At 32.7% G+C, this 19075-nt stretch overlaps 1 protein-coding gene across 6 annotated transcripts in view; it reads left to right on the plus strand.

Moving 5' to 3' along the window:
- Col19a1 (collagen type XIX alpha 1 chain) overlaps positions 1 to 19075 on the plus strand; it is a 319421-nt gene that overhangs the window by 140481 nt on the left and 159865 nt on the right. For all 6 annotated transcript variants that reach the window (XM_048805612.1, XM_048805613.1, XM_048805614.1 and 3 more), the window contains 2 exons: positions 1207 to 1260; positions 2880 to 2915. In XM_048805612.1, coding sequence (XP_048661569.1) covers positions 1207 to 1260; positions 2880 to 2915 — 90 coding nt within the window. The remainder of the gene's footprint in view (positions 1 to 1206; positions 1261 to 2879; positions 2916 to 19075) is intronic.

Consider the following 19075-nt stretch of genomic DNA (forward strand, 5'->3'; position numbering starts at 1 on the left):
AAAAAAAAAAAAAAAAAAGAAAGCATTTATACAACTATACAAAATCTTTTGGACAGTTAGATGTTGTTTTCATTCATTAAAACTTTTTTTTTAATGTATAAAATTCAAGTTTCCACATGCTCTCTGCAACAAGATTATTTTAAGTATCTGGTTTTCTTTTGTTTCCTTCTATCCATTTCTGGTTTTGGATTGAGTAGCTACATATTCTGGCATTTGGCACTATTTATTCATTACAAAATGTCAGGGTAGTAATAGCTGGATCCCTGAGTGAGCAACAGTAAGACACTTGGATTTACTATGTGTAGTGTGGCTTCAGAATATTTCCTTTTTCCATCATTGTTCTTCACTCACCCAATGTGTTAAATTAAAGGATGAAGGAAGATTTTTCTTTCTATTTACCACGCAGTGAGGATATGTCTATCTAACTTTCTTTCCATTTACACTGTGAATACTTTCAGCTGTAGAACTGATCTCCTCCAGTGAAATCTATTGTGGCATTCACGAAAGCTGTCATTTCCAAGTCAGATCAACTAAATACCCATGAAAACACCAAAGAGTCCAGAGGATTCATGAAAATATTTATCTGATATTCTGTCTATGTCTTTTGTAGTCCCACTTGATATCTTTATAAATCCAGGTTTTAAAAAAGAAAGGAATTAGAACACTAAAGCACACTTTAAAACAGGAAAGGGATTACATTTTAGCTCCTGCATTGTGATTGACAGAAAAAGAATGCATCCTTCATTCCTTTTTCCCCACAATTAAATTTCTTGATAGAGATGTAAAAATGTTTTTGATTTAACTCTTGAATATTTTGGCAAGCTTTATAAAGGCCAAATCAATGCTAAATCAGAGGTATTTACAACATCCACAAATTTAATCCAAAGTGGATACTTAAAAGCTCATATAGATCTAAATGATGTTCTCCCAGATGGTGAATTAATGTCATTTTAGCGGGAAGCAAAGTTGCACAAATATGCAGTATTGAGAACTCGTGCTGATTTAATGTATCTGTACCCACCACAGCGCAGATGTTGCTTATCATTTTAGTGCCAGTTGTCTTTATTTTTCTCTATACCACAAAAGGAAGAATGGGATTTGGGAGTTCAGTAAATTATGATTTATTTTGTTACTAATGACTTGTTTGAAATTGAATCTTTCTATGACCTGTATTAAAAAATCATATTGGTTATCTTCTTTGTGTAGGGTTTGAAGGGTGACTTGGGTCCTCGTGGTCCACCTGGTCCAAAAGGAGAAAAGGTATTGTATTACCAAAAATGTGTCAACCTTTTCTTAAGAAAACATCAGAAACCTGTGCAGTGACTTCTTGTTGATACCATTTAATTGCCAAAAACATTTAAAAACTAACCAAAGACATTAAAAGCATATCAACAATAACAAAGCCTTTTGGTTCATTTAATTAGTTTGAGGAGACTAAATGTGCAATTGCTAGTTGACTTAACTGGTGTTTATAAGATTTCCCTTTTCTTACCCTTGCTTAACAGCATGCTGTAGTCAATCTTAAATTAGCAAAGGTGTCTTATATTGGGGAACCCAGCCAACAATACTGAGCTGCCACCATAATTGTGAAGCAGGTGGCTTTGGGAGTAAAGAATCTAACTTGAAATCTCAGTCTTAGTCTAAATGCTCCATTTCCTGCCACATTTTCCCATATGCTATTTGTTAATGGTCTATTGGCAGTAACCTTGAAAAGAGAATTAAGGAATAGTACAAGCAAGAGTCGTGTTGAATAAGGTCATTAGGCGACCTCAACTTGATGAAAATTGTTAATGTGTATGTTTTACACTGTATTTTGTTCTCGGCTTTCAGCACATTTAAAAATCCTTATCTATCTTCAATATTTATCTCTGCATCGAAGGTGATCTTGTAAATTTGTTCTTAGTGACTAACTTAAGCTACAGCAATATCCCTTAACAATTATCAATTATTTTAATTCAGTTTCCCCCCCACACCAAAAAATGAAACAATTTAGTAAGTCTTGACTTCTAAGTTAGCTAAATTTAGTGAGAAAAAAAAAGAAGTTAAGGCTACTCTCAAAAGGAGAATACGAAATCCTAGTGCCCTTTGCCATACAGGATAGACTTATGAACCCCATAATGTTCAACTAAACAAGAACCATAAGCAAGGATGGTCAGTCAGAATGATTGAGAGTTCTTATGAAATAGAGTTCCTGAGACAATAAGCACAGAAGTGACACAGTGGAAAATAGTGAACTTTTAAATTAACCATTTTTTAAAAGATTTTTAATGCCTTATTAACATATACACCTGAAAATTTGTATTCATATAGGTCAGAAAAGCAATTTCATCATTTGAATATACATAAATATATGCAGAGCCACTTAAATATAGGCAGAGCCTCTTACAGTTGCCTCTTGCAAGGGCAATGCCAATTCAGCAGAGCTTAGAAGAGGCCGTGAGAACTGTTTCTTGCAGCTGGAGGCATGAAGAGGGGAGATCCACTTATTATTTCTGCTGATCCTTATACTAACTTTGTCAGAAAAATTATCTGTCACTGTGACACTTCCCAGCTGCTCCATTGGCAAGTAACCATATTTGAAAAGATATTTTTTCCTAATTTTGAATTAGTAGTCAAAAGAACAGAAAATTAGATTATTTTAGCTTTTCAAAACAATCTTGGCTGCTGCAAAAAGCATGTGGGTGCATAAGGCAATTTTTATATCATGAGAACTAAAGGACACACATTTTTCATCGTGCAGAGACTTTTATCAAGATAAATTCAGTTTTTCTGTCCTTCAATATTTATCTACAGGTATTGCTTCTATACACTCAGAAACTTACAAATAATGTGCAAAAGAGGGATTATTGATAATTTTAACTTTCTTTCATCTATTTTAGGGAGACATGGGGCCTCCAGGACCAACAGCCTTAACTGTAAGTATTCTTGAATTCAAAATTTAAAATTGAAATCTATTATTCTGCTTATTATTTATACCACATCATGGCTAAACTAGAATTTGAATCACAGAGTATTTTAAAAAATGATAATGACATTAGAGTACATCTAGCCAAACCTCCACATTTTAAATATGGGGTATATTCTCTTAATAGTGAAGTACTTAACCTGAGGTCATACAGATAGTTACTATGAAAGCCTATGATCAGTATCTACCCTGAGCAATTTTTTCTATCTTCAAAGAGTTCATAATTGTGTCCCTTAAATGTTTGATTAAGTATTCTTTTTTAAATAAAAATTGTATTAAAAGTAAATGGAAGCAAAGTAGTTCTACTTTGTCTGGAAACTATAAAGGAACAAAGCAAACTATAATTACCCAAACCCTACCTATTTAAGCTGATTGTTATAGTCCACCATGCCTGTCTACTACCATTGTTATTTTCCTACTTGATTTATTCCTAAGTTTCCAAATGGTAAAATGGTGACCAATAAACCAGATGTGTTTATCATGTGAACATAATGGGATTGTTCTCAATTAAATGATCATCATCATTTATTAAGCATTTAATCATAAATATATAATGGTTTTATATTTGGATACAATTTAATATTATAAATTTTCTTCAGAGGCCAGTGAACAGTCTCATTTAACTTAAAGATTTGGTCTCAGAAAGATTCTAAGCTTGGTAAAAAAGAGTTTTTTATTTTTATTTTTGTAAGATCATTTGTAGCCTTAGGTCTCTTGAATTTTATGTCAATATTACCTAATGACATAAATTAAACATTAAATCATCAGCATTCAAAGGCCTCTCCTGATCATAGAAAGACAGGTTTACAGAAGTCTTTCTTTAGTCTGGATGGATTCTCCCTGTCAGCAAAGCACGGTAACTCAAAGGTTTGGTGATTGGGATAACATTTGTATTTTATCTTTGTACTTGAAAATTCCATTATGAACAGTAGGCTAATAATGTCTTATTCCAATAATCTGTGACTTACTTGGGAACAACCAAATTCAATTCACAAGGGTATTCTATAATTTAAGATTTTATTTTCAAGATATGAATAAAACCTATTTTACATGAAGTTTAACCTGCATAATACTCCAATTTTTTGTACTTTCTGGAATTAAAAATATATATTTGGCAGTGATGTAGAGGTAAGGCTGCTCATTTCATTCAAGACACGTGCCTGTTTTCTTCAGCTAAGTTACATGCCCAACCATTTCACTTAATTGTTTGATTTCCTAGTAATTTTCAACTCATGTTTGAAGACCACTATGCAATCTGTGTACCATTTCAACTGAAATTTAATTTTGGCCCTTTGCCCAGAAAATTTCAATGGACTTTATCTACTCAGTGAGTTTTTCATAACAACTGATTTCTTTCTGCCAAGGAACACCTTTATGGATATCTCTTTCTACCTTATAGCTGGGATTCACTTAGGGAATACAAGCTATTTTTTATGTTTGTCAAAGATATGACAAGGCAAAAACACTATGAAATTAGTGTTCTACTTCATAAAGTAAAATGTTAATATTGTTTGGGGACTATTATTGTACATGCTTACTGTTACTTCCTTTACTAACATAAATAATTAACTGTTATCATAAAATAGGGAAGAATTGAAATGAATAAAGATATACCATGTACTAAATATTTAGTTTACCTTATAAACAGCTTAGTATAATTGAAGTCATTAGTAATTGTTTTTAGAAAGCCAAAGTGACTGACTGAACTTAATTTGGATTTAATGAGATGGTGATATGTAGAAGTCAGTAAACTTAAGAGTTAATCCATAGTGATTCTCAAAACTGTTGTATACCAGAATCCACAGGAGAGCATTAAAATACAAAAATATTGGGGCTCTACCCCCAGAACTTTTAACTCAGTAGATCTAATGGGGAACCACTATGTTTTAAATCTTCCCAGATAGATCTAAAACTGCATCTGGAGTTGAAAACCTTGGTTTGTAGAAACTATAATGGAATAAGTTTTCATCTACGTAGAAAAAAATTTTTAGACCATTGGAGATGTCTAATTTTCTTTTCATATTTAACTTAATACATAGTAATGAAGAAATATTTCTTTATTACTTTCTTTCCATTAGGGAGGCATCCCAAGAAAACCAATTTAAGATTGAAGCCTGCTTGGTTAAGTAGAGGGGATTAGGGCTAGGAATATGCCTTTAACTACAGCCTTAACTCAGCCATCCACGTACGTCAGCAGGCTCAGCTGCCTTAATACTTCTTAAAACTTGGGGTTGGAGTGTAGCTAAGTAGGAGAGCACTTGCCAAGCACATGTGAGGCACTGGGTTTGATCCTCAGCACCACATAAAAATAAATAAATGAAACAAAGGTATTGTGCCCATCTGCAACTGTAAAAAAAAAATTAAAAATACTTAATGCACATAGGAGCCACTCAGTGGTCTTGTTCAAATGAATATTCTGTAAATCTGGGGTGAGACTTGAAATTCTATATTTTTAGCAAGTTTCTAGGGAATGCAGATGATGCTGATCCTTAGATAAGACTTTGAGTCATACTGCCTTGTTTTGTAGATCAGTGGTTCTCCATCTTCCTAGTTATCTTCTTTACTTTATGTTCTTTCCAGATTATTCTAACAACAAAACATTAAGGAATAGGCTCAAGAACAACCTTGTGAATCTGTAAGCAGAATATCTGGAAAGTAGTTTGTAAAACAATGTCCAAGATTCTTCCCTAAATACTTTTTTTTTCTTTTATAAAATGTCCTCTAAAGATATGGCAAGAAGAAATGAAACTCTTTTCAGCTTAGTAGGAAAAAAAAACAAACAAAGCTATGCTTGCCACCCAAAATACACTTCTATGTATTTCTTGCTAGTCATATTTTCAGCAAACACAGCTGGTTGAAAATACAAAATTTAATCAAATCACTTTGATTTCTTTTCAACCCCTTTTTGGAAGATGCCAGATTTACTAATTAGTTTGGTACTAAATTAACTATTGTATAAACATAGTAAGCTACTACAGACACTTACAATAAGTGTCATTTTGAAGTTCTAAAGAAGTAAATATAAAATTTTCCTACCTGATGTAAGTTAATTGACTGATCATCCTTTCCTTATGATTTTTATATATCAAACTGATACCCATTTAAAATTAACAAAACATGTTTTGTTTAATTCTAAGTGATAGTAGTAATAGCCATAGTAATAATAATTCTACTAATAATAACAACAAATGGTACATTGTGTGTGTGTGTGTGTGTGTGTGTGTATGCTGGGCATTGAACCTAGAGCCTTGTGCATGCTAGGCATGCTCTCCACTACTGAGTAACACCCCTAGCCCAATAGCAAACATTTATTAAGTGCTCCCTATGTGTTATCTAAACCATTTCTTAAGCAACCCTGTGAGACATAAAATGATTATTACCACATCCCATGTAAGTGAACATAGGACCAGAGAATCTATAAGCCTTGCCCAAGATTACAGAGATGGTAAGTGGCATACCCAATATTCAAATGCCTGACTAATGCTAAACCTAAAAATTTTAACTTCTACAGCAAATATTATTTAAAATCAAGGTTAAAAAATAATAAATATGAACAAAGTGTCAAATTATTATAAAAATTAACTTTTTTAAACTCAACTTCCTTTTATCTGGAAACTGATCTTTAGAAATGAAGATCTTGGGCTGGGGTTGTGGCTCAGTGGTAGAGCATTTGCCCCACATGTGTGAAGTACTGGGTTTAATCCTCAGCACCATATAAAAACAAATTTTTAAAAAAGATATTTAAAAAAAATTAAGGTCCTGCCATAGGTGGGTGGTATGTAAGCATGTGATGCAGGGTAGCAGGGGATAAAAGCACGCTGGGGCATGCCATCAGGGTAGTATGTCTAGCTCAGAGTATAAAATTCAAATTAAAAACTACTTAGAGATTATGTAATGCACAATATCCACTATGTATTGGCTATCTAAAATAAACCGTGGTTAGCGACCTGCAACATTTACTTCACATTTTTTAACAAACAAAAATATTATTAAATGCTTGTTCTTTCTTTTCATCCTGAAAGAGCTACAAAATTGGTTATGATGTTAGCATTACTACACATTTACCTCAAAAGCTATGCAGGTAAAGTAAGATGTATACTTTGCATTTTCCTTTAAACAGTGGTATTCTTTTGTAAATAAATGTTTGCATTGTTTTTCCTTATCATACTGTTTTTGAGCTATTTATCCATGATGCTGTAGATGAGGCTCATTCATTTTAACTGGTCTATAGTCTTCCAACATAGAACCATACCACTAGGCATTTTTATATTGGTAAACATTTGGGTTTCTTCCATTTTTTTTCTTTTGCTAACAATATACAATAAATATATTTGTGATTGCCTATCATGCACATGAATGAGTTTTTTTTTTCCTAAGTTATAAACAAGTGAAGTCATTTGGGCAAGAAAGTGTATCCTTTTCCAGTTTAGCAAAATGCTACCTGATTACTCTCTCCAAAGTGGCTATGCTAATTATCAGAACTTTTAACAGTTTAAGAGAATTCTCACAGAAATCACATCTCCACAATATTTAACATTCTTAGACATTTTGGTTTTTAAAACCCACAGAGCCCAGAATTGTAAGCACATATGGGCCCTCAAAATATGGGAAAAAAAGGAAACTTTACAAATTAGTGGAGGATTGAACAGAGTCCTCCAAAAATTATTCTGGGACAGTTGATTTTTCCAAATCGCAGAAAGATACATCCCTTTCTCATAATATTTTTGTTTGTGTATTGGCCTTTATTTGCAATCTTACTAAAAATATAGAAATAGTTCTAATGGTTTGTCTATATAGCCTCATATTTACTTTGGATAACCCCACTATCCTCAAATTGTGACCATTTATCTCTTCCTTACAAGATAGCCATTCTTATTACCCAGTCTTTTCCTTGGCCTTGATATGGAGGCTCTGAAGTTTCACATTAAATATGATTGTCCTTTTGTTTGTCTATTCTGGGGGTGGTTTAGAGAAACATGAGTAAAGAAGATGGTAGTATTGGACTTTCTCCGTATGAATGCTCTAAAGTTTTATATTAAGCATAGATTTGCTTCATTTTGTTCCTAGGGTTTTTTAAAATTATTATTTGATTAAAGAAATGTTCCTTCTGTTTCTGGTGTGCCTGAAGTTTTACTTGGACTAGATATTTTGTAGCTTTCTCTGCATCTATTAAAATCATTATATGTTCTTCATCTTGAATAACTGACTGCTATAAACTTCCTTATATATCTTCTGAGAGTGAACCATCCTTGCTGTCCTAGAATAAACTCTACTTGTTAACGATGAATATTTTACCAGATTCATGAAGGGTATGGAATTGTGGATTAAAGGTTTCTTTTTCTTCTCTTTCCCATTCCTTTTATTCCCTTCCCTCCCTCTCTCTCTTTCTTGCTTTCCTCTGAGTATTTCAGAGTATTCTCTTCGAGCTTTCATTATTTCTGTTGAGAAGTCAACAGTTCATTCACAAATTGTCTCCTATGTGCAATGCCCCATTTTTCTTAGGCTGCTTTCAATATTCTTCTTTTTCTCATTGTTTTGTAGGAATTTGATTATGATGCATCTAGGTGTGCTTGCCTTTAAATTTGTCCTGATGATTTTCTCATATTTGCAAATTTATAACTTTCACATATTTGGGGAATATTTATTCTTTATTTCATCAGATATATTTTCTGTTCCATAATCTCCTTTTTCTTCTGGGATGCCAGTTACACATATGTTAGATTTTGTTAATAATGCTGCACTTCTCTGTAAAACTCTGTTTATTTTTTCCATTTAATCTTCTCAGAAATAGATCATTTCTTGTGAACTACTGTGAGGTTCACTCATACTTTTCTCATTTTCATTCAACCATTCAATCCATTTTGTGAGTTTTTTATTATAATCATTAATTATACTTTTTTACAAGTTCTTTGGTTGCTATCTGTGTTAGTCAGCCTTGGCATTGCTGTGACCAGAAGGCCTGATAAGAACTTAAAGGAGGAAAAATTTATTTTGGCTCACAGTTTCAGAGATTCAGTCCATGATTGGCCAATTTCATAGCTCTTGGCCTAATATGAGGCAGAACATCATAGCAGAAGGGCATGGCGAAGAAAGGCAGTTCAGGACACAGCAATCAGGAAGCAGAGAGAGCGCTCTGCTCACATAGGACAAAATATAAACCTCAAAGACACTCCCCCAGTGACCTGCTTCTTTAAGTTACACCCTACCCGCCCATGGTTACTGTCCAGTTAATCCATATCAGTGGACTTATCCACTGATTAAGTTAAGACTCATAATCCAATCATTTCACCTCTGACTATTCTCATGTTGTCTCACACTTGAGCTTTTGGAGACTACCTAATATCCAAATCACAACACCACCATACCTAGAATGGTCCTCCTTCTAATATCATTGTCATGTCTTCAGCCACAATAGTGACAGATTAGAAAAACAACTTTTAAATAGCTTATTAAAAAATAAAGATTTACTGGGGCTGGGGTTGTGGCTTAGCAGTGGAGCGCTTGCCTAGTATGTGCAAGGTGCTGGGTTCAAGCTTCAGCACCACATAAAAATAAATAAGCAAAATAAAGGTTTAAAAAAATAAAAATTTCCTTTTAAAATTATTTCAAATAATATGCTAATAAAACCATATTTAGAATCAGTGTTGTCCTTATTATATTCTGATTGTGGAATAATTGAGTAATTAATTTCAAGATGACACTTAACCAGTGAATTGATGATAAATTTAAAGTATCTCTTGTGCTGATATTTATAATTTACTAAATTTACTAGATTTATGTGAGCTAAAACCATCTCTGAATAAGAAAAACCTTTATCATAAGCTTCCAAATTTTCTTGATCAAAATGTAATTTATCTAAGATCATAATGAAAATTTAAATTAAAAGCGGATTCATATAATGAAGATTTTAATGTTTTATGGTATTCTAACTTAAATTTTCCTACATTTAAATATCAGACATAAATTCTTAAATTTAAATATTCAGGTTATAATAAGCTCCAATTCTTAGGTTACTTTTCATTTGTTGTTCAAATAAATCTTCATTTTGTGTAAATGTAGTTTCTCTGTAGTTTCTTTATAGCTTCTTAAAATTGTATATGCTCAATATCCTATTACCTACTAGTCCAAAATTCCCTTCAAACAAACAGTGTACTGCTGTTTTGGCAGTAATTTCTTACTAAAATACATGGCTGCAGTTTCAGAAGCAAGAGAGGGACAATGACTGAAGTGAGCCAGTTGGCTAATACCCTGCCTCCTTCCCTCTTTCCTCTTCTGGACTTTGCGTGTCATGTTAGAAGAAAGACAGGTGAAGGTAGGACAGTGCTATTTTGTGTAATACATCCACTAATTTTAGTTCCCAGGAAGATGACTGTGTTGCTCTGGCCATGTCTCTTTGGGAAGTTATTAAATACTCATCCAGATGGCACCAAATGTTTACACAGAAGCCAAAGGTTAAGTCAGTCAGCAGCAGAAGTGCTGTAGACATGCTTACTAAATGATACTTAAATGCCAGCTCCTTGGGGCCCAGATAAATCCAGCTTAAGTGAAAATTAGACACAGAGAAGAGCATAGCTTTCGTTCTAAGAAAACTACCTTAAATATCATAAGCAACTGAGAGAAAAATCTCATCTGGTCATTTATAAATCAAATGACACTCAATTAGCAGATGGTCCTAATGCTCAAAAGATCACACAGTATTCACATAGGGAATGTCTTGGAACAGTTCTTTTTCTAACTTGGTACATACAAGGAGAAAAAACAATAATTGTTTAGTAAGTTACATAGTCCCTTCCTGTCCATTCTCCCTCCCTTCTACAAATTCCCTTAGTTGAATGCTTTCTACATGCTAGATTCTGCACTAATACTGGGAATACAGAAAATAAACAATGCTATGTTTATTGCTTCCATGGAACTTATCTGGCTTAAGCAATCAGTTGGTTAAAGTTGATAATTTTTAAACTGATGTCTTGCAATTAGTATATAAATTGTCTACAAGTGTTTGTACAAATGTAATTATGTTGATGTTATTCACAAACACCAAGATATTTCAAAGGAAATAATTTTTACTTGAATTTTATGTTATAATTTAAATAGTTACTTGCTTCAATATATTTAAGTCATAGACTCAACCACCAAATAATGCTTTCTTACTAAAATTCATAAGAAACTATAACCATCTCATTTTAGGTAAATAAAATAGAAAGATTCTTATTATATGCCCAAAGAGCATAATTCTTCTTTCTGTTCTGACTAGAATAAATGCATATGCTCTATAGCATATAAGTATTATTCATATTAATATGTGCATATAAATATATGTCATGTAGCATAGTGATTAATGGGGAAATTATTTTAAATTTCTCATTTATCAAAATCTGAGATTTACATGTTTTTCCTGAGTTGCCTAAATTTGAATCAATACTATTAGTCTTAAGAAGTTGCATAATTACTATTTAATTTATTTTCAATTTTCTGAAACTAGTGATCCAATTGAATATTGGGATTTTTAGGGTACTGTGGGCTAGTAGAAAAAAGGCAGTTGAAATTCTTTTTAAAAATCAGTTCTTTTTTTTATTTCTTGGCAAAAGATTTATGAGTGAATTAGTTGATTAAAATAGAAGCTGTTTCTATAACATAAAGTTATTTTTATCTATTCTGTGCAAAAATACAGTCAAGTTGATGCTTAAGGCCTTAAAAAGATTTATATTTTAGCCTCAGAGAAGATTTATGTTTTGGAAAAACTTATAGTCAGCTCATTTGACATGGAGGTGATTTATATATCTTTCATTACATGAATGATTTCAGAATAGCTCCTTCTGCCTTTCTGTTTATTGTTTGCTTCTGTTTCAAAAGACATTTCAAATTGTTTTCATCGAATGTCTAAATTATGCATTTTAAACGTGGACAGTAAACTTTCTTTTCCTAGAAGTGAAATGCATTGGCAATTTGGGATTCATAAAAGAATGATTTTATTTTATGTTGGAATACTCAGCAATCTAGGAAAATAAATTAAAATACATCTGAAATGACATTAGAAAATGATGAACTGGGCAAAAGTGTTTGAAAATTATATGTAATAAAGTACATATTTATTTAAGCCATATATCCACATTAACATTAGTTTAATTTAATTTCATCCTATTTAAACATTTTAAAAATCTTTACGATTGATCCTTATATTGATCCATAAAGTAAAATTCAAAAGCAATTGCTCTTTAAACGCATTGGAATTATATTCATTCCAATCAAGTGTTCCACTGATTTTAATAAACTGAAACTGAAGGCAGCATATCTTAGGCATTATCCTTACCCTGGATCCAGCCTGCCTTTGTTTGAACCTGACCATTACTGGACTTTTCTGTCTTAGTTTTATCATCTGTAAAGTAGGGCAATGTTTCCTAATGCATGTTTTTTTAGTGATGATTTCATGAATTACATATGTAAAGATTTTAGAACAATGATGAGCTTCTAGTAAACACTCTTATCCATTATTGTTAATATTGCAATTGTGCTAACATGAATGGCAAAAATATCAATAGAAATGAATGCAAAGATCAAGAGAAACAATTAAAGAGAACTTTAGTAAAACCATTGTCTTTATGGGTAGAATTCTTTTGTTTTAGTAATACTATTAAATGGAGGTGAATACTAGATTATTCTCTTTTCTACCACCAGTATAACCTCCATGAGGACAAGAGCCTTGTCTATCTTATTTATAGCTGCATCCACAGAAACTGAAAGTATTTGATGCAGTTTAGGTACTCAATAAATATTTCTTCTTCATAAGTACTGGAAACAAATATCTTTCACTGACAAAAACATTATTAAAGTAAAATATCACCAAATGCTTCAGTGAAATATCCACAGAAAATAATAAAATCACTGACTTGAATGTCACAGTGAGGATCAATGTAGTTGATCCTCTTTGTAGCTACCAAGGCTAATTAATTTAAAATTAATTTAGCACCTCTTCCCAAACTGGCAGCATTCAAAGGTAACTATTGTGATATCACTTACTACCAATCATGTTGGATCAATTTGAAAGTTACGCTGTTTGAGAGCAACTGAAAATATACTTTATTAAACAATTCTGTCTTCTGTTCAGTATTCTATAGACTTGACCAGAATATTGTTGAAACAATTAATAAAGTCACATTTTGAGATAAGATTAAAGAAACACTGGGTTATAAAGTCAAGAAATTCATTTTCTATCCTGAAATGTGCAACTGTTTGTTTGTTGTTTTTTCCCTTGCCCCAAGTTCCAGGAGCACCCCCTGGCAGTTGCTGCATCTATAGTGTGTTTGTATCAGAACTAAATAAATTCAATCTTAGGGAATCCAAATATTTTTATAATGGACTACCAGGAAGCATCCTTTGCCCAGAGGCAGACATTGTCTTTACTATCTTAAACAGCAAATAAACCCTTTGCTTTACTATCTAAATATCCTGAAAAAGATGGTCCAGGACTGGGAGTGCAGGGCTCCCGTGTACCATGCATGAGGCCTGTGTTCAATCCCTAGCACCATTCTACCACCCCCAACACACACACAACACAAATAGTCCAGTACAAAAGGGCAGTTTCTACCCCCTTCTCAAAACATGCAGAAACAGAAAAGACCCTTGGAAAGAAACAGAAAAGACCCATTTCTTATTTCTATACCATCTTGGCTTCTGGCATGTTTTCCTGAATATGCACTCCCATCAACCTCCTGGATTAATGTTACCAGCACAGGCTAGAACCAAAACTGTTCAGTTTGTCTCCTACGCCATTTAATTAAATTGTTAATAGGACTTCAAGCAGATAGAAGCAGATAGATGAGCCAACCTGTGGTATTGACCTCAACCGTGTGTTCCAGAATCCCAGATTCCACAAACTGAACGAATCCCATAAATTACTTAGGTCTACCTTAGAAAAGCATATGATTTTCTCACTAAGTTTCTTTATTGAACTTTCTCCTTAACTGGAGGCACACCAACAAGGATATGGGTATATTTCATAAAACTGTCAGAGACCCGTTCTGCCCCCCAGTTTGGCTCATGGGAACTGAGCAAGCAGTGTTCCAAATCAAGAAGTCATCTTTTCTTTATCTAGGACCATATCAAGACAACAAAAACATCCAGGTGGCTGAAGCAGAATTAAATTTTTATTCTCCAAGACTTCTTTTGGCTCAGCCTCCTCCTGAAGGGTAGAAAGATAGGACATAGAGGATTTAGCACCTCACTCACAGGACAAATAGAAATTCAAAAGACTCATAGAGAATTGTTGCCAATAACCAGCACTCGTTCTCCCCCTACCCCCCGAAATTAGCAAATTGTTGCTCTTTTGTTGGTCATACTACTGCTAATTGTAGCTGACCCTTTCAGCATCTAATCAGCTCTAATCCTTGAGGACTCTTCTTCTGGTGTTTTGCTAGTCTTATTTCACTCTAGTCTATGATGTTGATTAATTATTTCACTTCTTATAGAATGTCACTCAATTTCACGTCCACTTCTTAGTTTCCCCATATAATATATTCTTGTAAGCTTAATATCTTCACATATCAAAAATATCAAGTGCCACCCCATGTCTTAAGTCTGATAATATTGATTGGAATTCCCATTCATAAGATCAGTTGAAGCATATTCAAATATGTCCTTAGCTCCAAAGATTTCTTTAGGAGAGGAAGTCCAACATATTAGAAGTAGAATAGAGTTTTGAGGTTCAGAGATATTTGAGTCAGAAGCTCAACTTCATCATTTATTTGTAACATTATCTTAGGGATTTATCTTCTCATCTGTAAAATAAAAGAACAAGTCTATTTCTTAGAGTTGCTAAAAGTTAATAATATCATATACGTAGAGTGACTAGTGAAGTTCTGACTCTAGCAGGTATTCAATAAATGTCAATTCTCTTATTTCCTTTATAATTTATTACTGTGAGTGTGTGGAAGTCATCAAAGGACTTGTTGAAATGCTGATAAATGATAATGAAATCTTGCAGTAGGGCTTCTGCCTTTTAGTTCTGTGCAAATACAAGAATATTTTTATATGTTGTTGGTATTATCCTTTTCCTTTTTTAATTTTTTGCTTGTTATAACTCATTCAAATTTACTATATTTGAGAATTATTTTGATTGATTCATTAGATACACTAATTACTTTTTTTTCAAAGCTTAAAAGTGACTTTCTGATTGCTTTATTTCATTGAAATATTATGGAAACACTAATTAAAATTTACTTGCCAACATTCTAATGTTTAATTGGAAAATTGAAAATGAGGTAGTTTATTCTTGTCTTTGAAAGCTTCATGGTCTGTTTTTAGAGTACCTCCAATCCATGAAACTAATCTAATAAGTGGAAAAGGGACACTAGAACATCCTGGGGTCTATGTGACATGTCATGATCAATCTCATGAATGTAATTTGCACTGAATTTGAGTTATGCTGACACAGCCTTAACTTATTCAGTCTGCAAAATGATGCAATTATCTAGATTGATAGTTAAACTCTGTTTCTTAGAGGTTATATTTAAAGAAATATTTGTATATAGACTGATTTGTCCATTGAGCTGCAATATAATTTTCACAGAAATGAAATTAGTTCTCAGATGTATTTAATTAAGTTTCAGTAACATTTCCAAGGATCAGTCTTTCTGTTAGCATCAAAACTGCTGGGACATGTTTTCCCACTTAACATCACAAAAAGCCAGTAAGTAATGCAATAAGTTTTTTCATTAGTAAGTGCACAAATTACCAAAATTTACCATATAATTCATTCTTTATTCATAGAAAATTCTGACTGATATCATGTTTAAAGAATTAGCTATTCGATATTTAAGAAGCTACCCTGGCATTTTTCTGAAATGATGTGCAGCATTAACAAGGTTTATTAAATATGTAGAGTCCATCTTCTTGATTCTGTCACCAATAAGTACAAATTGAGTCTAATGATAAAGCAGTGATTATAAGTATACTATACACGATAATAATAGCCAGTCTCTGTTATCCAAATTAGTAGCAAATTATTGCAATGTAGGAATAGCTTCTATTAATGCTAATGGAAAATTGTCTTCTGTGTGCTCTAGGATAAGTTGCCAGATATGAAAATTAAGGCAGTTTTCAACTATTTTAAGTGCTAAAGTTGAATATGCATGCAATAAGTAACCTTTAAAAATCAGCTTATTTGCCTTTAGTGTGTTAAATAAAATTATTATACTTTTCTAATCAATACATTTGTGAAGTTAAAACCAAGCATTCTACTGTGAAAAGCTCATAATAAAAATATCATTATAATAAATGGATTAGGGAGAGCTGTGTAGCATTTGGAAAAACAAAATTGGATCCCTCGTGACAACTATGCCAGTAAAAATACTGGATGGACCAAGATTTTAAGGGTAAAAAGTAAATAATAAGACAAGTCCTCTAGAAAATATTGGAATTTTAAAAATGATTGACAAACAAAAAACTTTTTTAAATATAAAAAAGGCATAAATGAAAACAGCTAGTATATTTGATAGTAGAAACAAAAAAACTCCTGTATGTTTTTTTAAAGGCATTAAATCAAATGGGCAATTGGAAAAAAATATTTACTACATATATCATAATAAATTCTTATTAAAAAGACAAATAACCCAGTTTAAAAGAAAAACTGGACAAGAATGTGAAAAAGAGTTTATAAAAAAATGAATGAAAAAGAAACTCTTGAACATATAAAAGAAATCTAAACTCATTTGATGCTTACAAATCAAATGTAAACCAAAATCCCTCTGACACACTATTTTTCACTTAAAAGACTGTAAATAGATAAAAAGCTTGATAATATACTATGTTGACAAAAAAATTGTGGAGAAACACAAATATTCAGGGTAAAATGTGTGTGGCTACAATTTCTATGGAGGGCAATTTGACATTGTAGCAAAATTTCAAATTTGCTGAGAACCAGAAAATATAGCAATAGAAAATCTCACTCAAATTGTGAGTGAGAAATCGTGCACATCCAAGGCTATGCCTTCAGCATTGTTCATAGTAGTAAAAGAAACAGCCTTGATGTCCAGCTACAGTTGAGCGGTTAGTAGAGTTATAATACTATTTTTGTCTTAGAAATTTAAAATGTCTACATTTTTATGACTATGAATGTTATTTGTAGAGCCAAGTAGTATACTTTTCCTTTCTGAATACTTCGTTTTTGTTGTGGTTTTTGTTAGTTCTCATTTTGTTTTCCAGAGTATATAATAGTCTGTTTTCCCTGTGATTACCTTCCCCCCCGCCAGCTTTTCTCATTGTCACTTGTTTGATGGGAGCACCATTCAGACCTATTACTGTATCCTCAGTAGCTTTATAGGCCAATGGTAGATGTTTCATTCTGTGACTCTCTTTATTTTTCTCCCAAATGATTCCACTGCTGCTGCTTTTCCTGTCATCTCCCTTTCTTGGTTTTATTTCTTCATTTATGTGAACATACATTCCAGCAAATTATGAAAATAATGTAAAAGTAAATTTTCTTTTTTTAAAATTGTTCTTTTTAGTTATACATGACAGTAGAATGTATCCCACTTTTGTGTTTATACATGTTGGGGAGTTACTCTGATCATATATTCAAATACAATGCTAGGAAAGTTATGTCCGATTAGTTCTATTGTCTTTCCTATTCCCGCTCCATTTCCTTTGTCTAATCCAATGGCTTTTTATTATTCCCCTCCCAACCCTCCCTTGTTTTGGGTTGGCATTCACATATCAGAAAGAACATTCAGCCTTTGGTTTTTTGGAATTGGCTTATTTCGGTTAGCCTAAAATTCTTCAGTTCCATCCATTTACTGGCAAATGCTATTATTTCATTCCTCTTTATGGCTGAGTAATATTCCATTGTGTATATATACCACATTTTCTTTATTCATTCATCTATTGAAGAACATAGAGGTTGTTTCCATAGCTTACCTATTGTGAGTTAAGCTGCTATAAACATGGACGTGGCTAGTCGCAGTAGTATGCTGTTTTTAAGTCCTTTATCCAAAGGATAAAGATAGAGGAGTGAGATAACTGGGTTAAAAGGAGGTTTCATTACAAGTTTTCCAAAAAATCTATATGCTGCTTTTCATAGTGGTTGCACCAATTTGGAGTCCCACCAATAATATATGAGAATACCTTTCTCTCTGCATCCTTGCCAACATTTATTGTTACTTGTATTCTTTATAATTTTTACAATTGCCATTATGACTGGAGTGAATTGGAATCTCAATGCAGTTCTAATTTCCATTTCTGTAATTGCTAAAGATGTTGAATATTTTTTCATATTTTTTGACCATTTGTATTTCTTCTGTGAAGTGCCTGTTTAGTTCCTTTGCCCAATTATTGATTGGGTTATTTATTTTTCTGATCTTAAGTATTTCAAGTTCTTTGTATACCCTGTATATCCTGGAAATCAATGCCTTAACCAAGGCATAGATGGTAAAGTTTTTCTTCCATTCTGAGGGATCTCTGTTCACATTCTTAATTATTTCCTTTGCTGTGAAGAAGCTTTTTAGTTTGATACCATCCCATTTATTGATTTTTTATTTTACCTCTTGTACTTTAGAATTCTTTTTGAGGAGGTTGGTTCCTAAGCCAATATGACAGAGAGTTGAGCCTACTTTTTCTTCTAATATGCTCAGGGCCTCTGGTCTAATGCCTAGGTCTTTAATCCATTTAAGAGTTGACTTCTGTGCTGGATGAGGGATAGGCATTCAGTTTCATTCTATTACCTGTGGATTTCCAATTTTCCCAGCACCATTTGTTGAGGAGGCTATATTTTCTGCTTATGGTTGTTTTGTCTAGGATGAGATCATTGTATTTATGTGGGTGTGTCTGTGTGTCTTCTATTCCAGGGATGCAGTGTTGGTTCAACATGGGGAAATCAATAAATGTAATTCACCACATAAATAGTCTCAAAGACAAAAATCACATGATTATCTTAATAGATGCAGAAAAACCATTTGATGAAATTCAGCATCCATTCATGCTCAAAACACTAGAAAAACTATGGATAGTAGGAATATATCTCAACATTATAAAAGCTATCTATGCTAAACTCAAGGCCAACATCTTTTTAAACAGAGAAAAATTGAAAGCATTTCCTCTAAAAACTGGAATAAGACAGGG

This window comes from Marmota marmota, unplaced genomic scaffold (assembly GCF_001458135.2).
Source record: "Marmota marmota marmota unplaced genomic scaffold, marMar, whole genome shotgun sequence".
In the NCBI taxonomy this organism is placed as follows: domain Eukaryota; kingdom Metazoa; phylum Chordata; class Mammalia; order Rodentia; family Sciuridae; genus Marmota; species Marmota marmota.